Here is a 17,424-nt window from a genome sequence, read left to right on the forward strand (position 1 = left end):
AAAACATCAATTGGGCCTTCTATATGTGCTCAACCAGGGATCAAACCCACAACCTAGGTATGTGTCCTGGCTGGGAATTGAACTGGCAACCTTTCAGTTTATAGGACAACACTCAACCAACTGAGTCACTGGCCAGGCTATTCATATATATTTTTTTCTACATGGCATTCATTCATTCTTTCATTTGTAAACATTTATAGATACGGTTTTTGCCTTTATTGAGTTTAGAATTCTCACTTATAATTCAATTCACCAACTGTAGTATTTGGGCATATAAAGGTAGAAAGTCTAGCTATTTTTGATGATATGTAATTTATACATGAAACATCCTAATATCCTAATTTTTATTGTGTTAGTAGGTATTCTATTTATTTAGATATGGCAAAGTAGACTATTAAAAATATGGTCTATATTGAGGAGTGCTTTAGAAATTTTTTTTGTGTGTGTTTTATGGAGTTAAAAATTATCTCTAAGTTTTTCTGTCAAACTATGAAGATTTTTTATGGTTACTTTTAAATTCAAAATATGGAGAAAACCATGTTATGAATGATACTCATAGATTGGGGAAATGTTTTCTTATATTTTTGTTGATTCTTAGGAAGACTAAAGAATTTTTTTTAAAGGGAAATTGATTGGAAAGATTTTAGCTTGTGGTTAAAACAAAAAGCAACTTCCTCTGTGGAAATACCTTTTATCAGAAACTAAAATTTAAAAGTCTGGGAGTAACTTTAGGATTTCATTTAAGTACCTGATATCTCAATAAAAGAAGCAATATAAAATGATCAGATTTATTTGATAATTTTTAAGAACTAAAGGATGACATGTTCTCCTACCAAATAAAGCCCAATAATTCAGATACACAGAAATCTGCATTTTCTCATTTGAATAAACAATATGATATTTCTTCTACAAAAGAATATATTATTTCAACAAGTTTTCTGACTGAAATACTACAGTTTTTAATTTTTTAAAGTTACAGTTTACATTAAATATTATTTTGTATTAGTTCCAGGTATACAGTATAATAGACAATCAAATACTTTACAAAATGTTACCCCTCAATATTTCCAGTACCCACCTGGCTCAAACACAGCTATTACAACATTTTTTACTCTATTTTCTATGCTGTACTTGACATCCCCATGACTATTTTGTAACTACCAATCTGTACTTCAACCCTTTACCATTTTCACCCAGTCCCACAACACCCTCCTGGCAACAATCAATTTGTTCTCTGAATTTATTGGTCTGTTTTGTTTTTTAATATTGTTCTTTAGATTCAACATATAAGTGAAATTATATAGTAGTTGCCTTTCTCTGTCTGACTTATTTCGCTTAGCAAAATGCTCTCTTGGGACATATATGCTGTCACAAATGTTAAGATTCCATTCTTTTTTATGGCTGATTAATATTCCATTGTATATATGTACCACTTCTTCTTTATCCACTCATCTACTAATAGGCACTTGGGTTTCTTCTATATAAAGGTGCATATATTTTTTTGAAGTAATATTTTAGGTTTCTTCAGATATGTACCCAGAAGTGGGATCGCTGGGTCATAAGGCAATTCTATTTTTAATTTTTTGAGGTAACTCTATACTGCTTTCCACAGTGGCTGCACCAATCTACAGTCCCATAAACAGTCAAGGGTTCACTTATTTCCACATCCTTGCCAACACTTGTTGTTTGTTGGCTTATTGATTGTAGCCATTCTTCAGGTGTGAAGTGCTATCTCTTTATAGTTTTAATTTGCATTTCTCTGATGATTAGTGACTTGAGCATCTTTTCATATGTCTGTTAGCCACCTACATATCTTCTTTGAAGAAGTGTCTATTCAGATCCTTTGCCCATTTTTTAAATTGTGTGTGTGCGTGTGTGTGTGTGTGTGTGCGTGTGTTGAATTGTATAAGTTCTTTCTAAGTTTTGGAAATTAACCTCATATCAGGTGTAACATTGGCAAATATGTTCTTCTATTCAGTAGTTGTCCTTTCATTTTGATGATGGTTTTCTTTGCTATGCAAAGACTCTTAGTTTTCTTTAGTTTATTTAGACTATTTTTTTCTTTAGTTTTCCTTGCTCGAAGAGATATATCAGAAAAAATAATACTAAGAAAAATGATTGAGATTTTACTGCCTTTGTTTCCTTCTAGGAGTTTTATAATTTTGAGACTTAGTTTTAAGTCTTTAATCCATTTTGAGTTTATTCTGTGTATGGTGTGACAAGGTGACCTACTTTCATTTTTTTGCATCTATTAGTCTAATTTGTCCAAAACCATATATTGAATAGACTCTCTATATAATTGTATTTTCCTGCCTTCTCTGTCAATATAATCGATAATTTAAGAAAACTGGGTGACAACTAAAAAATGAGATTTGATGCAGTTTGATTATTTTGGGTGCAGTGTTCATAATAAGGATATAAATACCATTTATAGCTATGTTCTTTCCAGTTAGACCATGTTTTTCCATGTTTTTACTAATGAATGAAACTCAAGATGCCACATTTTGAGAGGGTCATGACTAAGAAATTGTGATAGTTAAAGAGTTGAACTATAGATAAATTTAACCAGTAAAACAAAAAGAGAAAAACAACTGTTTTTAAATATTAGCCCTGTGAAATTGGATGTAGTCTTACTTCAAGGTGCAGAATAATAATTACAGGTGAATATTTCATATATGTATATCAGTTTCAGTTCAAAATGAAGAACAATAATCATATAGTTTTTCTAAAAAGAAATAGCCACTTCTTTTCCCTGTATCTTAAAAAAACAAAAAGGTACAACCCTAGCCGATTTGGCTCAGTGGATAGAGCGTCGGCCTGTAGACTGAGGGGTCTCAGATTCAATTCCGGTCAAGGGCACATACCCGGTTGTGGGCTCAATCCCCAATGTGGGGCTTGCTGAAGGCAGCCCAATCAATGATTCTTTCTCATCATTGATATTTCTATCTCTCTCTCCCCCTCTCCCTTCCTCTCTAAAATCAATAAAAATATATTTTAAAAAGTTGCATTTTCCATTTGTGCAAATCTCAAAATGGGTTTAGTAAACCCTCACATTTAATTAATAATTTTGATGATTATAGATTGAAAAATTTCTTCAGAATATCTAAGGCATTACCTTACCCTCTAGCAAACTCAGCTATTATGAAGTCTGGTAATCTAATTTCAGTCTGTTGTATGTACCTTTTATCTATATCTGAGCTTTTGGTTACTTCTCTTAATTCCTAGTGTTCTGATATTTCATCATGAAGTAACTTAATGTTTTCAAATTTAGTTTGCCAGGTATTCTGTAGGTCCCTCTATTAAGGAGATGTGTTGAGAAATTGGTTGTATTATTTCTTAGATAATTTCTATGCAAACATTTTCCTTTTTTATTGTTTAAAATATTACATATAGTAGTACATATATCTCCTTTTTCCCCCCATTGACCTTCCTCCAGCCTCCCCTACCCCATGGCGCATGCCCTAATCCCACTCTCCCAGTGTCTTGTGTCCATTGGTTGTGCTTATATGCATGCATACAAGTCCTTCAGTTGATCTCTTTCTCCCCATCCCCAGCCTTCCCACTGTAATTTGACAGTGTGTTCGATGCTTTACTGACTCTGTATCTATCTTTTTATTTATCTGGTTATAATGCTCTTTATTTTCCATAAATGAGTGAAATCATGCAGTATTTTTCTTTCATTGCCTGGCTTATTTCACTTAGCATAATGCTATCCAGTTCCATCCATGCTGATGCAAATGGTAGGAATTCCTTCTTTTTTTTATAGCAGCGTAGTATTCCATTGTGTAGATGTACCATAGATTTCTAATCCATTTATCTGCTGGTGGGCATTTAGGCTGTTTCAAAATTTTAGCTATGGTGAATTGTGCTGCTATGAACATAGGGGTGCATATATCCTTTCTGTTTGGTGTTTATAGTTTCTTGGGATATATTCCTAGAAGTGTGATCATTGGGTCAAATGGGAGTTCCATTTTTAGTTTTTTGAGGAAACTCCATACTGTTCTCCACAGTGGCTGCACCAGTCTGCATTCCCACCAGCAGTGCACGAGGGTTCCTTTTTCTCTGCATCCTCACTAGCAGTTGTTTGTTGATTTGTTGATGATTACCATTCTGACAGGTGGGAGATGGTACTGTATTGTCCTTTTGATTTGCATCTCTCGGATAATTAGTGACTTTGAGCATGTTTTCATGTGTCTCTTGGCCTTCCTTCTGTCTTCTTTAGAAATTTTCTGTTTAGGTTCCTTGCCCATTTTTTAATTGGCTCATTTATCTTCCTTAAGTTGTATCAGTCATCTGTAAATGTTGGAAATTAAACCTTTATCAGTGATAACATTTGCAAATATGTACTCCTATACAGTGGGATTTCTTGTTGTTTTGTTGATGGTTTCTTTTGCTGAGCAAGAGCTTTTTATTTTGCTGTAGTTCCATTTGTTTATTTTCTCTTTAGTTTCCATTGCCCTAGGAGCAGTATCAATGAAGAAATTGCTTAGACATATGTCTGAGATTTCTCTGCCTATGGATTCCTCTAGTATTTGTATGGTTTTATAAATTTTAAGTCCTTTATCCATTTTGAGTTTATTTTTGTGTATGGTGTAAATTGGTGGTCTAGTTTCATTTTTTTTTTTGCATTTATCTGTCCAATTTTCCCAACACCATTTATTGAAGAGATGTCATTGTATGTTCCTGCCTCCTTTGTCAAATATTAATTGAGCTGCTTGCAAATGTTTTCATTGTTCTTTTTTGAACTCTTTCTAGTTAATTATTAGTATTATTGGATTGATTCTCTAATTTTCTTGTTTTCATTTCCGCATTTTAATATCCCTGTCATTTTGCTTTTACTTAATGGTAAATGTCAGTGCCTAAACCAATTACTGAATTATTATTTTAGTTAAAATATTTTTAACTATCAAAATATTTTCTTATATTCCGATTGTTTTTGCTTGTTTGTTTTTTGGGGTGGGGGTGTGTGTCACAGTATTGCATTCTTGTTTTATCCAAACAACATGTACTCTCTGTCTCATTAATTACAGTTTCATTCTATTTTGAGGGGAAATTCTCTCATTTGCCTTTTTATCTCCAACACCCTTTCTTTAGGTTTTCTAGTGGTTTTCTAGTTTTCCTACTAACGCTTTTCTTCAAAAGTTGATGAACCTCTGCAGCTTATTCTTGTTTAACAGTAAAACACTAGGGAATTCATTGAAAGCTCTGCAATTGCAATAGAGTTCAGTGACTGATTATTTCCCAGGCAAATCAATATTTTAAGTTCTTTTTTTTTTCTTGGAGACCCAATTTGTCAGAGAAGAACCCCTAGTCCCCTGTTTGTGAGGAAGGGTAGTACAGGCAGAGAGAAGATGGGTCGAGATTCAGTGTGAGAAATTCCCTTCTTTTTACCCCAGCATCCCCAACACAAGCCCAGGCAGGTTAAGTCCTCCAGGAAAGTCCTCTATCTGGCTGCAGAGTAGAGGAGTCGCAGCACTACTTGGTGCTGAGTCTGTCTGGGAGGTTTGGGTACAAGTTGGCCTTGCTTCACATTGACCTCTATTCTTGTTATCCTCTCTGCTGCTTCTGAGGTTACTGAAACCTATTTTATTTACTTTGACTTCGTGGGTTGAAAACAATTGAGGAGAAGAAATGAATATGTATGGTTAATCACTCCGCTGTTTTTAACTGAATCTGTTTTGTTGTTTTTTAACCCAATATCTATTCACCTTCTGTTTCACTTTTTCTACCTTCTCCTCACCCTGGAAATAACTTGAAGTATGTCTGATGTGTTTTTCACCATATAGCGAAAACAGACAGGATCTTACTGAAATTCCATTGGAGTGTTTACCCTCCTTATCTCACCACAGAATGAGTCTCACTGTAAAAGTCTTGATCATGTTGCATTCAAGTGTTTACTAGAGGAATCCATGCCACAGTTATATTTCCACTATCTCTTTTATATTTCCTCAGTATTTGGGAAAGGACAAAAAAGAAAGGAGAATGGAGGTTTCACATGCATTTAGTATATTGAGGCAAGCCCTGTTTTAGGTTCAGTCATACATTCTCTTTAATCTCACACTTGCCCTGAGGTGTAGGTAGTATTACTGCCACTTTAAGATAAAAAGACCGAGGACCAGTGAAGTTAAGTATAAGCATCTACAAGGTTGCTCAGCCACTGACAACTAAGAATCAAATGTAATTTTTTTTTTAATTCCACATTCCAGGCCCTTTTTATTATTCTATCCTCTACTCCTTAGTAGTAAATAATATGAACCCCCACCTTAAATTTTAACACTAATAATTCATATTTACCTTAAGATAATTTTTAAATTAGTTTTAATTCCCTGAAATATTAAATCAATTCCTAAAACATCCTTGCCTCAAAATTTTTATTGCATATGATAAAGAGACACAATTATGTGGAATGGCGCATTTTTTAATTTCAGCTCTGACTTTCCCTTTGTCAAAGTATTCATAGAGCTCCCTTTTTATTTCTCATCTGAGAGTTCTCTGTGCATATTCCTTTCAGATCTTTATAACCCTACTTAAAAGCAAACTTCTTGGCTTTATTTCTGTTAACTCCCACAGCTAGCACAAAAACATTTGTAGAAATGTGGAATGGTAAATCCTTCTATTCTGCTGGCACTTGATTTTAAGAATTTTATAAATGTTACCATAGTAACTAGTGCCTTAAAAGTGGGGGGAAAAATTAAATGCTTTAGTTATTTTCCTGGTCTCTTTACCTTTCCATAGTCTGCCCACACTGGAGAGAGGGATGTGCTCTGTTTCCTACAGGAAGGCAGATGCTCCTGATTCTGGCGGAGGCTCTTAGGGGGTGAGGCAGGACTGGGGTTTTCATCATAAGATGTGCCATATGGTGTTACAAGTCCCGTGTGCTGTGATGTGTATAAAGATATCCAGGAAAAGTAAGTTTGCAGTAATGGCCCCAAAAGGATAGTTAAAACTAGACACGATTTATATCATTCTCACACGGGCAATAGCATTTTCCCCCTCTTAATCATATAATTATAAAGATATGTGTTATTCAATGTCAATAAAAAATCCAACAGGAACTCCTTAGATTAGTTCCACTTGCTAAACAGATTTTATAGGAGAGTTTGAAATGTGTATTACCCCTTTGTAGTACAAACAAACTACATTCTATTAGAAAGGTAAAAGAATAAATTACAAGTTTTAAACTAATGGCAGTTTTTCCTGGGTGTTTCTTGTTACAGATGGTGCTTAACATTTTGAACTAGAATCACAACTTCTGTTGCTTCTAGCAAATAAATCTTCATTCAGTACTGTTTTCAGGTTTATAATGATTGCTTATCAAATCTTTCTATTGGACAAAACTAATCTAATAATGGAGTGATTATCAGACAACTGGGTGACTTTTCATGCTGATTTATTTTATGTGTGGGAAATAATATTGTATGATAAGTGAAAATTTCTGTATAAAGTACTTGCATGAGTTATTGCAACGCTCATCCAGGTCTTATATTTGAAAATGAAAATAATCACAAAACTTTTCCAAAGTCATAATTTAGACAATATTCACAATTAGATTATAATATATCTTTAAATATTATTTCCAGTTGAATGAGCCATATTGCATTTACTAGCTTAACATTTTAAATCTATTGTGACTATATAAATCTATACACATATATGTTCAAAAGTAAAATTTTAAAACATAAAATAGAAGATAGTTTTACAATTCCAGTATTATAAAGATATAAAAGTTTACAGAATTTTATTAAGCATATATTTCTTTGACTGTTAAGTTGGAACTCAACATTTTTTCAAATGAATCTGCCTTAAAAATTTTTAAATGTCTGAAGGTGCCAGTTTTACATATAATCATATGCAATGCAATAGAACAAAATATTTTAGTAATGAATATTTTTAAAACCAAATGCTCTCTTGGTTTATTAAATCTGCATAGTCAATGGATGTCTGTAACAGGTTAAAAAGGAAAATTTCAAACTCCATTAAACTTTAAAATGCTAAGTATAATTTTTCAGGAAATACTATGAATGGGGTCTCTGTTGATAGATTTAGTATCTCACTCCTTAGTGCACATATGTGTTAAATTAAAGGAACAGTAGCAGCAGTATTTTACAGATTTGACACTTTATCTTAATATGAATGTTTTATCTTTTTCTGTTTGTTTTTGTTTAAACAGAGGGATACCTTACTCAACTGTGGATGTTTTATTCTAGTCTAACTAGTTTAATGTCTTACTTCTCTAGTAATTGAGGAGCTCATTTTAAAAGTGTTCCACCACTGTAGATAATGCCCTTAATTATGAAGCAATTGTATAAAACTTCTATCTAAGATTTTAATATAGTGAGAGGTTATTCTCTTAGATATGTAGGTATCATTAGCTTCCTGAAGATTTCAAAACCATGTTGTTCCTGGGGGTAAGATATTGCCTGTATTTTATTTAGAAAATGGTATAGGCTTCTTAAAAAATGGAAAGAAAGAAAAAAACACATATATGAATAGATGCATACATGCTATATAATTATCTAATTTCTAATACATATTATCTAATTTCTGGTCTATATTGACCTGGAACTCTATCAATTCCCTATTTAATTTGTCATTTCATAGACATACCTCTTGTTTCATAATCTATACTAATAAAAGGGTAATATGCAAATGGTCATGATGCCCTCATGCTGTAATGACCCTTCAGCAGCAGGCTGCGTGCGTGGCAGGCACAGGTGGGCGGGGCTGCATGCATGGGGAGGTTGGGGGATGGATGTGAGGCTGCATCCCCCACCTGACACCAACCAGGGACATGTTGCTGTTATTGCTTATTTCTTAATAAATGTATATATTATTTTCATACACATTTTACTAATTTTCTTTCATCTATGGCACTTCTATTATAGAGAAAGGGCAAATAGTAATATTAAAATATCTTCTCTAATTAATTTCATTTTAATCTGTACAAATTTCGTGCATGGGACCACTAGTAGTATTATAAAGATATTTAACATAATCACCAAAACATCATTTAATAAAATCTTTGCCAAAATAACTATGATTAAAATTTTTCCATTAAAAAAAATCAACTTTGCTACAGAAACATAAAATAGCTTGATTTAGAAAAAGTGCAAAACAAAAATAAATACGACATGTACCTATACTGAGGAATTCATTGATACTCTGGACTTTTCCTGAAGTCTCGGGAATTTCCTTGAGATGAAGGAAAACACTAACCAATCCCCTCGAGTTATTCCAAGAGAGACACTCTATACCTAATTATGTGTTAGCTATACCAATATGTTTGTTTTTAAGTCAGAATCACTCCATTTTATGCATTTTAAACTGGTGCTTCTTATTCAGATGAATCTGTTCTGATGGAAATGATTTATGGTTTGTAATGAGAGGGTTAGACTTGTACTGTGTAATGATTACATTTCTGTGAGTTTAGCTCTCCTAAAGCAAAAGTCGTATAAAAATACTTGGTCACGAGAAGTAGGTTTTCCTTGGTTGTCTGAAGAAATTAGCTAATATCTGCCATGCAGTGAACAGTTGGTTAGGACACCCAGCCACATGGCTGTAAGCTTTTATGCTTTTTAGTTTATCCTCACCTGAGGATATTTTTCCATGGGTTTTTAGAGAGTGGAAGGGAGGGGGGGGAGAGAAATATTGATGTGAGAGAGACACATCTACTGATTGCCTCCTGCATTCACCCAGACCAGGACTGGAGGGTCCAGCCTGCAACCAAAATGTGTGCCCTTGACCCGAATCAAACCTGAGACCTTTCAGTCTGCAGGCCAATGCTCTAATCACTGAGCCAAACCAGTGAGGGCAGATGACTATGAACCTGTGAAGATGTCATATCTAGAAATAAAGTAAAAATATTTTTCTTTACCTGATTGATGACTTATGAGGTTTATGTTTTGAAAAAGCAATTAGAAAATTCCAAATATTTTGAAAAGCAATGTGAAAGTTATTAGCAATGCACCACTTATTTTTATATGGTTTAGTATTTTCTTGTTAGCCATTTTTTTTTGGTCTAAGAGCAACATTAGAAAACTAAAATTAAGGCAAATGACTGAGAGAAAATTTATTATATTTATGTCTAGTTAGAGTGTTTAGGATAGATGAAAAACAAATTGCCATAATTTTTAACCATCCATGAAATGGTTTGTGACTAAGCAATATTGAGTAAAATGTTTACAATAGTATTGTCACATTTTAAAATATCCTGTTTAAATTTAAATATTTTCCTGATCAGTAAATGGAGAGGAGTGTTAAAAGGAGCAGTAGTTTTATTGTTATAAGATACCTCTATTTCTGATTTTGACCTTGAATGACTAACTGACCTCTGCTGATTTTATTTATTTTAACAATTTTTAAGTTATAGTTGACATACAATATTGTACTCATTTCAGATGTGCAATATAGTCGTTGGACACTTATATACCTTACAAAATTATTGCCATAATATGACTAGCAACCACCTGGCACCCTACACAGTTATTATGATATTATTGACCATATTCCCTATGCTATACTTTACATCTCTGTGACTTATTTTATAATTGGCAGTTTGTACTTCTTAATCCCTTTATGTTTTCCACCCATTTTCTACCCCTGTCTTGTCTGACAACCATCAATTTGTTCTTTGTGCATCTGTTTCTCTTTTGTTTATTCATTAATTTTTATTTTAGATTCCACATATATGTGAAATCATATATTTCTCTTTCTTGGTATGATTTATTTAGCATCATACCCTCTAGGTCCATCTATGTTGTCACAAATGGAAAGATTTTAATCTTTTTATGGCTGAGTAGTATTCTATTGTGTATACCACATTTCTTTATCCATTCATCTGCTGGTGGACACTTAGGTTGCCTCCATATCTTGGCTATTGCAAATAATTCTGCAGTAAACATAGGGTGTTTGGGACTTTTTCAGATAAACACCCAGAAGTGGGTTTGCTGGGTCATATGGTAGTCCTATTTTTTAATTTTTGAGGCTTTTTCATAATCTGTGCACTGAGTCTCTAGTAATTAATAAGTGACAGAAGTTAATAGAAGTATAAACTCTGTGTTTTGCATGCTCACAACTATGAGCCCTTTTGGGCTGATTGCCCCTTATTGGGTATATCATTTGCAAATTTCTTCCATTCAGCAGGTTTCATTTTTGTTTAGTCGATGGTTTCTTCACTGCAAAAGCTTTTTAGCTTGATGTAGTCCCCCAACTGTTTATTTTCACTTTGTTGCATTTACCCTAGAGGCACATCCAAAAATATATTGCTAAGACTAATGTCAAATAGTTTATAATCTAAGACTTTTTCTAAGACTTCTATGGTTTCAAGTCTTATATTTAAGTCTTTAATCCATTTCAACTTTATATTGTGTATGGTGTAAGAAAGCAGTTGTTTAAATTTTTTTTGCATGTATTTGTTTAGTTTTCCCAGCACCATTTACTGAAGAGATTGCCTTTACACAATTGTATTTTCTTACTTCCTTTCTCATAGATTAATTTTCCATATAAGCATGGTTTTATTTCTGGGCCCTCTATTTCATTCCATTGACCTATGTACCATACTGTTTGATTATAATAGTTTGTAGTATAGATTGAAATCAGGGAGTGTTATACCTCCAACTTTGTTCTTTCTCAATAGTTTTGGCTATTCAGGGTCTTTTTTGGTTTCATATATTTTTAAGATTATTCTAATTTTATAAAAAATGCCATTTATATTTTTTGGGGATAGCATTGCATTGAATCTATCAATTGCTTTTGGTAAATATTCCAATTTATGAGCACAGTATATCCTTCAAGTTATTTGTTTCCTATTCAGTTTTTTCATTATGTCTTATAGTTTTCAGAGAATAGGTTTTTTACCTCCTTAGTTAAATTTATTCTTGGGTATATTATTCTTTTTAAAAAATATTTTTGTTGATTTCATAGAGGTAGAGAAAGATAGAAACATCAATGATGGAGAGTCACCAATCTGCTGCCTCCTGCATGCCCACTCCTGGGATCGAGCCCACAACCTGAGCATGTGCTCATGTGCCCTGACAGGGAATCGAACCATCGCCTGGTTCATAGGTCAATGCTCAACCACTGAGCCACACCAGCTTGGCTATGATTCTTTTTGATGCAATTGTAAATGGGATTGTTTTCTTAATTTCTCTTTCTAATCATTTGGTATTAGTATATGAAAATATAACATATTTCTGAATATTAATTTCTATCCTACATCTTTACTGAATTATAAATAGTTTTTTAGTGGAATCTTTAAGGTTATATAGTATCATTCTCTCTCAAATAGGGACTTTTATTTCCTTTGCATATCCAATTGCTGTGCCTAGGACTTTCAATACAATGTCCAATAAAAGTGGTGAGAATAGGTACTTTTGTTTTAGAGTTTTCTGAGTTTGGTCATTTTCTTTATCCTTACCTAAAAATTTATATGAAATAGATGTTATTTTACCAAAATTACATATGAAAAATAGAGGTTCAGTGAGGTTAAATAAATTACCTATGGTTAGCCAGTTTGTAAAGTCTATAAAAGCCATTTTATGCATAACTAAGGTCAGGCTACTTTATTGCCTATTAAGTTATATATAAATTCTCTTAGTGTGTTTTCCACTATTGTCAGAGAGCATGGAAAATCAGAAAACATAATAGTTTATGAAAACACACACACACACACACACACACACACACACACAGTTTTCCATTTTCTAGACCTAAAGATATATTTTATTTCCTTATTTTGTTTAGCAATTTAAGTTTCCAGAGTTAATCAAGTATCTCACAAATTAAGTCAATTCATTCACTCTTCTGTACTGAATATTTTAAATTCCTTTCCTTTAAAAAGTGATTTTATTGATTTTAGAGAGGAAGGAAGGGAGAGAGACACCAACGAGAGAAAAACATCAGTTGGTTGCCTCCTGCATGACCCCCACTGGGGACTGAGCCCACAACTGGTGCCCTGACCAAGAATTGAAACTGTGACCTCTTGGTGCATGGCTTGACACACAACCACTGAGACATACTGGTCAGGCTGTAGTATTATACAAATGAAGCAATAATCCGTATTTTAAATATCAAAAGTAATCTTATTCTGTAACATACAACTAAACTTTAAAATAAGAATAGAGTTGTCTCAAAGTTAATCATGTTAAGAGTGGACTGATTGATTTCAGTTCTCACCTTGGTATTGAAAGTGCCAGCAACCTACATAACTGCAGAATCTATTATAGTCTGAGGGCTTACAAATTCTGTATTTGTTTTGAATGTCCTGTTTTCTATAAGTAGACAGTTGTCTTCACCTAATTTATAGGAATGGTTAATGTAAGTTGTTTGCATTTAATGTTGCCACTTCTGAAGAGCCTATTTACTATTTCATAGTAGTTATGAAAAAAATCTGAGAATTTAAGATTATGTTAACGAAGAATGATAAAGGTGATTTTTAAGAAAAATTCTTTATACAAGAATACTTTAAATGAATTATACAGTATTAATAAAACTTAAAGGGAATAAGATGGTTTCAGAGGCATAACAAATAAAGGATTGCTGAGATATAAGAAAAAGAACTGGCATGTTGGGTATTTCTACTAAATGGGGTATTTTTGTGGAATCTTTACAACTCAGAATGTATTGTGGTTTGAGAGAGGGAAGATAGCAAGTCACTATTTATTTATACTAATATTGCCTCATTCCAACTAATACATCATTCCTGGTATAACATGTTCTCGTTTTACTTAAATCCCTACATGGATTTAGTCAGATATGATAACGTAATTATTTTTCTTCTAATATTGGAAAAAGCAAACTCTGCTTTAAAAGCAAAATAAAGATAAAATCTATGTTGTAATACTTTAATTTTCTATTTCTTTTATCTCTCTTCTAGAGGAACTTGAGTTTATTAACCAATAAATATTTTTTCATGGAATTTAAAATGTTTTAAAAAGTTATTTTATAGTTTACTAAAAACAAATAAGAATTGTTTATACCAAGGATTGACCTCAGTTAATCAGCTGATATTTATTGTAGTTGACATTTTGTGGATAATCTAAAAGTTCCTTGACCTACAGAAGGCTGAGTAGATGAAGCCTGTGGCAAAAATAGAAAATGAAGTGATAAAAACAGAGTGAGCCTCAGACAGAAGTGTTCAGAGAAATGGAAGGCTGATATGTTTTTACCCTAGAAATGGGGTGGACTCGGAGCTTTAAGGATAATATTTAGAGAGCTGGGAAATGATTAGTTGAGGTAAAAGGAAATGTCTGAATAAGGCACTGCTGTTGAGTGACTATGTCACATTAAAGAGAAGTGATTATATAATCCCTGAGTAGAGCAAAGGTTGATGGTAGAAAGCAAGGTTGGAAAGGTGTGTTAACTGAAATTTGGTGGATGAAGAAAGCAAGGAATACTAAGTTTTGGGTTTTACTATTAAAGACAATAAAGAGCCTTTGCCAGTTCTTGAGGGACGAACAAGAGAAAGAATAAAAGATGGCCTCAAGTTAGAACATGCAGTTTTGTGGAAAATAATCTTAATTTTGATAGTGTATTGCAGTGTCCAACTTTCAGGCCATTCACAGATACTGCCTATAGAAAAAAATCTTTAATGACTCTCTCCTTTTATATTACATAGTTTTGTAAATGAATTGGTTATTTTTATAAACAGTTTATTGAACACTTATTGAGTGATTCTTGGAACTATTAAAAGAACTCAGAAGTTACAAATTAGACACACAGAAGCAATATCTAGATAAGGCATATCGAAATATATAAAACCATCTTTGTTCATCTACAAACCTACTTCTTCAAGACTGAGTTTAAATATTAATTTCTCCTTTAGTACTTATAAAATAACTCAGAAAGAAATGACCAGTTCCCATGAATTTCTTAAATCTATAATTTTTATTGTATCATGTTAATGGTCTTTAGTGTCTTGTGTTTTTTTTCTCTGAACTTTATTGAGTTTAATATTTAAGATATACCCTACCATTATTAATTTAATAGATGCATGTGTCATTTATATTATGAGTACTTTGAGGGTAAATTTAGGGCAAAAGCAAGAGATGGTGTTTAACTAATCTGCAATTGTTGGTATATTGTAGAAAGTGATATTTATAATGAATAAAATAATATTTCTTCATTTTTCACAAGTACTACTGTTTTGCCATAATTAATATTCACAATAATTACTACTTTTTAAAGATGAGCTAACTTGGAGAGTAATTAATTTTCTTTTGTTCAAATGGTTACAATTTTAAACTTAGAAAAAAATAACACACCTTAGGAAAAAAAACTCTCTTCTCTGTGTAAATATGCATGTGTACTCCCTGAAAGTATATTCTTAATACTTGATGCTATATGGTGTTTTGGGTATAAGATATGTTATACTCTTTGAAAAATAAACAGTGAACTGGCAGGGAAGTGCCAAAGATAAGTGACCAAAATGAGTAGAGCATATAGATAGGTCTGAAAAAGATAGTCAATGGCAGGAAATAATGTACATGTAATGCAGTTTAGGAGACCTGTAGATATGTTCCCAAAGGCTGTATGTGTTAATGGGAAGAGAAGAGAACATCTCAAATATGATAACAATAAGTGAATACAAAAGACAACAATTTAAGTTAATTGTCTACATAAATGAGATTTACTATTACTGGTAATATAAAAAGGTAAATTATTCCCAAACTATTTTTAATTTACAGTATTTTAAGCATCGAATAATCTGAATTAGTTTAACAGTTTTGGAACTCCGAATATACATAAAATCTATAATATATTATCTGAGGTCCTCAGAACTTGGGATATGTTTCTAAACGAAACCATATGTGAGCAGCTGTCTCAGAGTTATGAGAGGACTTGTCTGGAATTTGCATCTTTGCTTAACTTTCCCCTGGTGCATATATCAGGCTCGCACATGTAAGTATCCTCTCCGAGACTATGTGAAGGAAAACAATAGAGGAGGAAGCTGTTATTTCCTGAAGATACACCATGGGTGATGGGTCTGAGTTAGACATTTCATATTCTTTATCTCATGTCTCACGTTAACCTTCACAATAAACCAGTAATATTGGTGGTGTTATCCCCATTTTATAAGTGAAAAAACCGAGGGTCGGGCAGGTGATAAAATGTGCCTAAAGTTACCCTACTAGGACTAGTTAGTAACAGAGCTGGTATTTAATGCCGAGCCCAAGCTCTCTCCACTGCATTGCCCTGGCCTCACTCATGAAATGGCAACTGGCTGAAACAAATTCAAATCATTGTTTACCTAAATCTTTACAGAGACTTTAGTCATTTTGTTTTGTACTAAACACTAGTATATTGGAAGGCTGATGGTAAAGAGATACATCTCCCGGGTTGATGCAAAAACAAAGCCAGAACCAAATTGCACTTTAAAAACACATTTCAGCTTTCTCAATTACAGTTGTCCGCATCAAGAGATCACTGCATTTTTTTTAAACATCCCAGACATACTTTGCAGTGTGAAAAAGCATATAGGGTTAAAAATAGAAGAGTTGGTTCTAAGAGGAAGTTTTTGTTGAATATGTCAAAAACTGAGAGGAAGTTTTTGTTGGAATATGTGTGATTACAGGAGCTAACCTCAGATAGTCTTAAATCTTAAAAGATCTAAAAAAGCATATATGTGCCAGAAAAGTGCTTGGTATATTATAGACAATATTTTTAATAGATTAAATGAATAATTTTTGATATCAACATTAACCTACGGTGTACTGGCAACTTTTAAATTCTAATTCGAAATATCAAAGCAATGGGATTTTGATTGCTTTGTGTCACATACTTCTTATAGAAAAATTTAAATTAAGATAAAATGAATCAAGTGCATTTGTATCTGTCTTCTAGTGTTCAGCTTCTTGTGGGAAAGGTTTAAAGTACCGTGAGGTGCTTTGTGTTGACCAAGTTCAAGGGAAATTAGAAGAAAAATACTGCAGTCATCTCCGGAAACCTCGAACTCACAAAGCTTGTAGATCTGGCAGGTGCCCCTCATGGAAAGCCAAAAGATGGAAGGAGGTATGTGATTCATTTTTATAATTATATAAATTTAAAGAGAATACCTTTGCATTTAAAGAGAATATCTTAGTTTATTCCATATGCTTTGAATAACCTTGAAAGTCTTACTCCACCAAAATGTGCTTTTTTCCTGTTATACACTTTTTTTTGTACTAATTTCTGAATTAATGCTGTACAGTGTTAACCACATTTGCTCACGGTCTAGTTAAATAACAAGTTAATCATTTCATTTTTTTTGTGTGTGTGTGTGGCTGTAAACTTTATAAGAAATTCTATTACTGAATACTAATGGGGTTACTGAGGATCATAATATTGTTCCAGATACCTTAACAGGAAATACATAGGAAGAGGTATTTAGTAAATGCCTTGTTTCCACGCCAAAGTCTTGGGTTTGAGCTAATGTTGAATCTTGGAAAA

At 32.9% G+C, this 17,424-nt stretch overlaps 1 protein-coding gene across 1 annotated transcript in view; it reads left to right on the forward strand.

Moving 5' to 3' along the window:
- ADAMTS20 (ADAM metallopeptidase with thrombospondin type 1 motif 20) overlaps positions 1–17,424 on the forward strand; it is a 163,782-nt gene that overhangs the window by 108,270 nt on the left and 38,088 nt on the right. Inside the window, exon 29 of the mRNA XM_084876628.1 lies at positions 16,840–17,007. Coding sequence (XP_084732754.1) covers positions 16,840–17,007 — 168 coding nt within the window. The remainder of the gene's footprint in view (positions 1–16,839; positions 17,008–17,424) is intronic.

The sequence above is a fragment of the Pipistrellus hanaki genome (assembly GCF_964339955.1).
Source record: "Pipistrellus hanaki genome assembly, chromosome: 3".
In the NCBI taxonomy this organism is placed as follows: domain Eukaryota; kingdom Metazoa; phylum Chordata; class Mammalia; order Chiroptera; family Vespertilionidae; genus Pipistrellus; species Pipistrellus hanaki.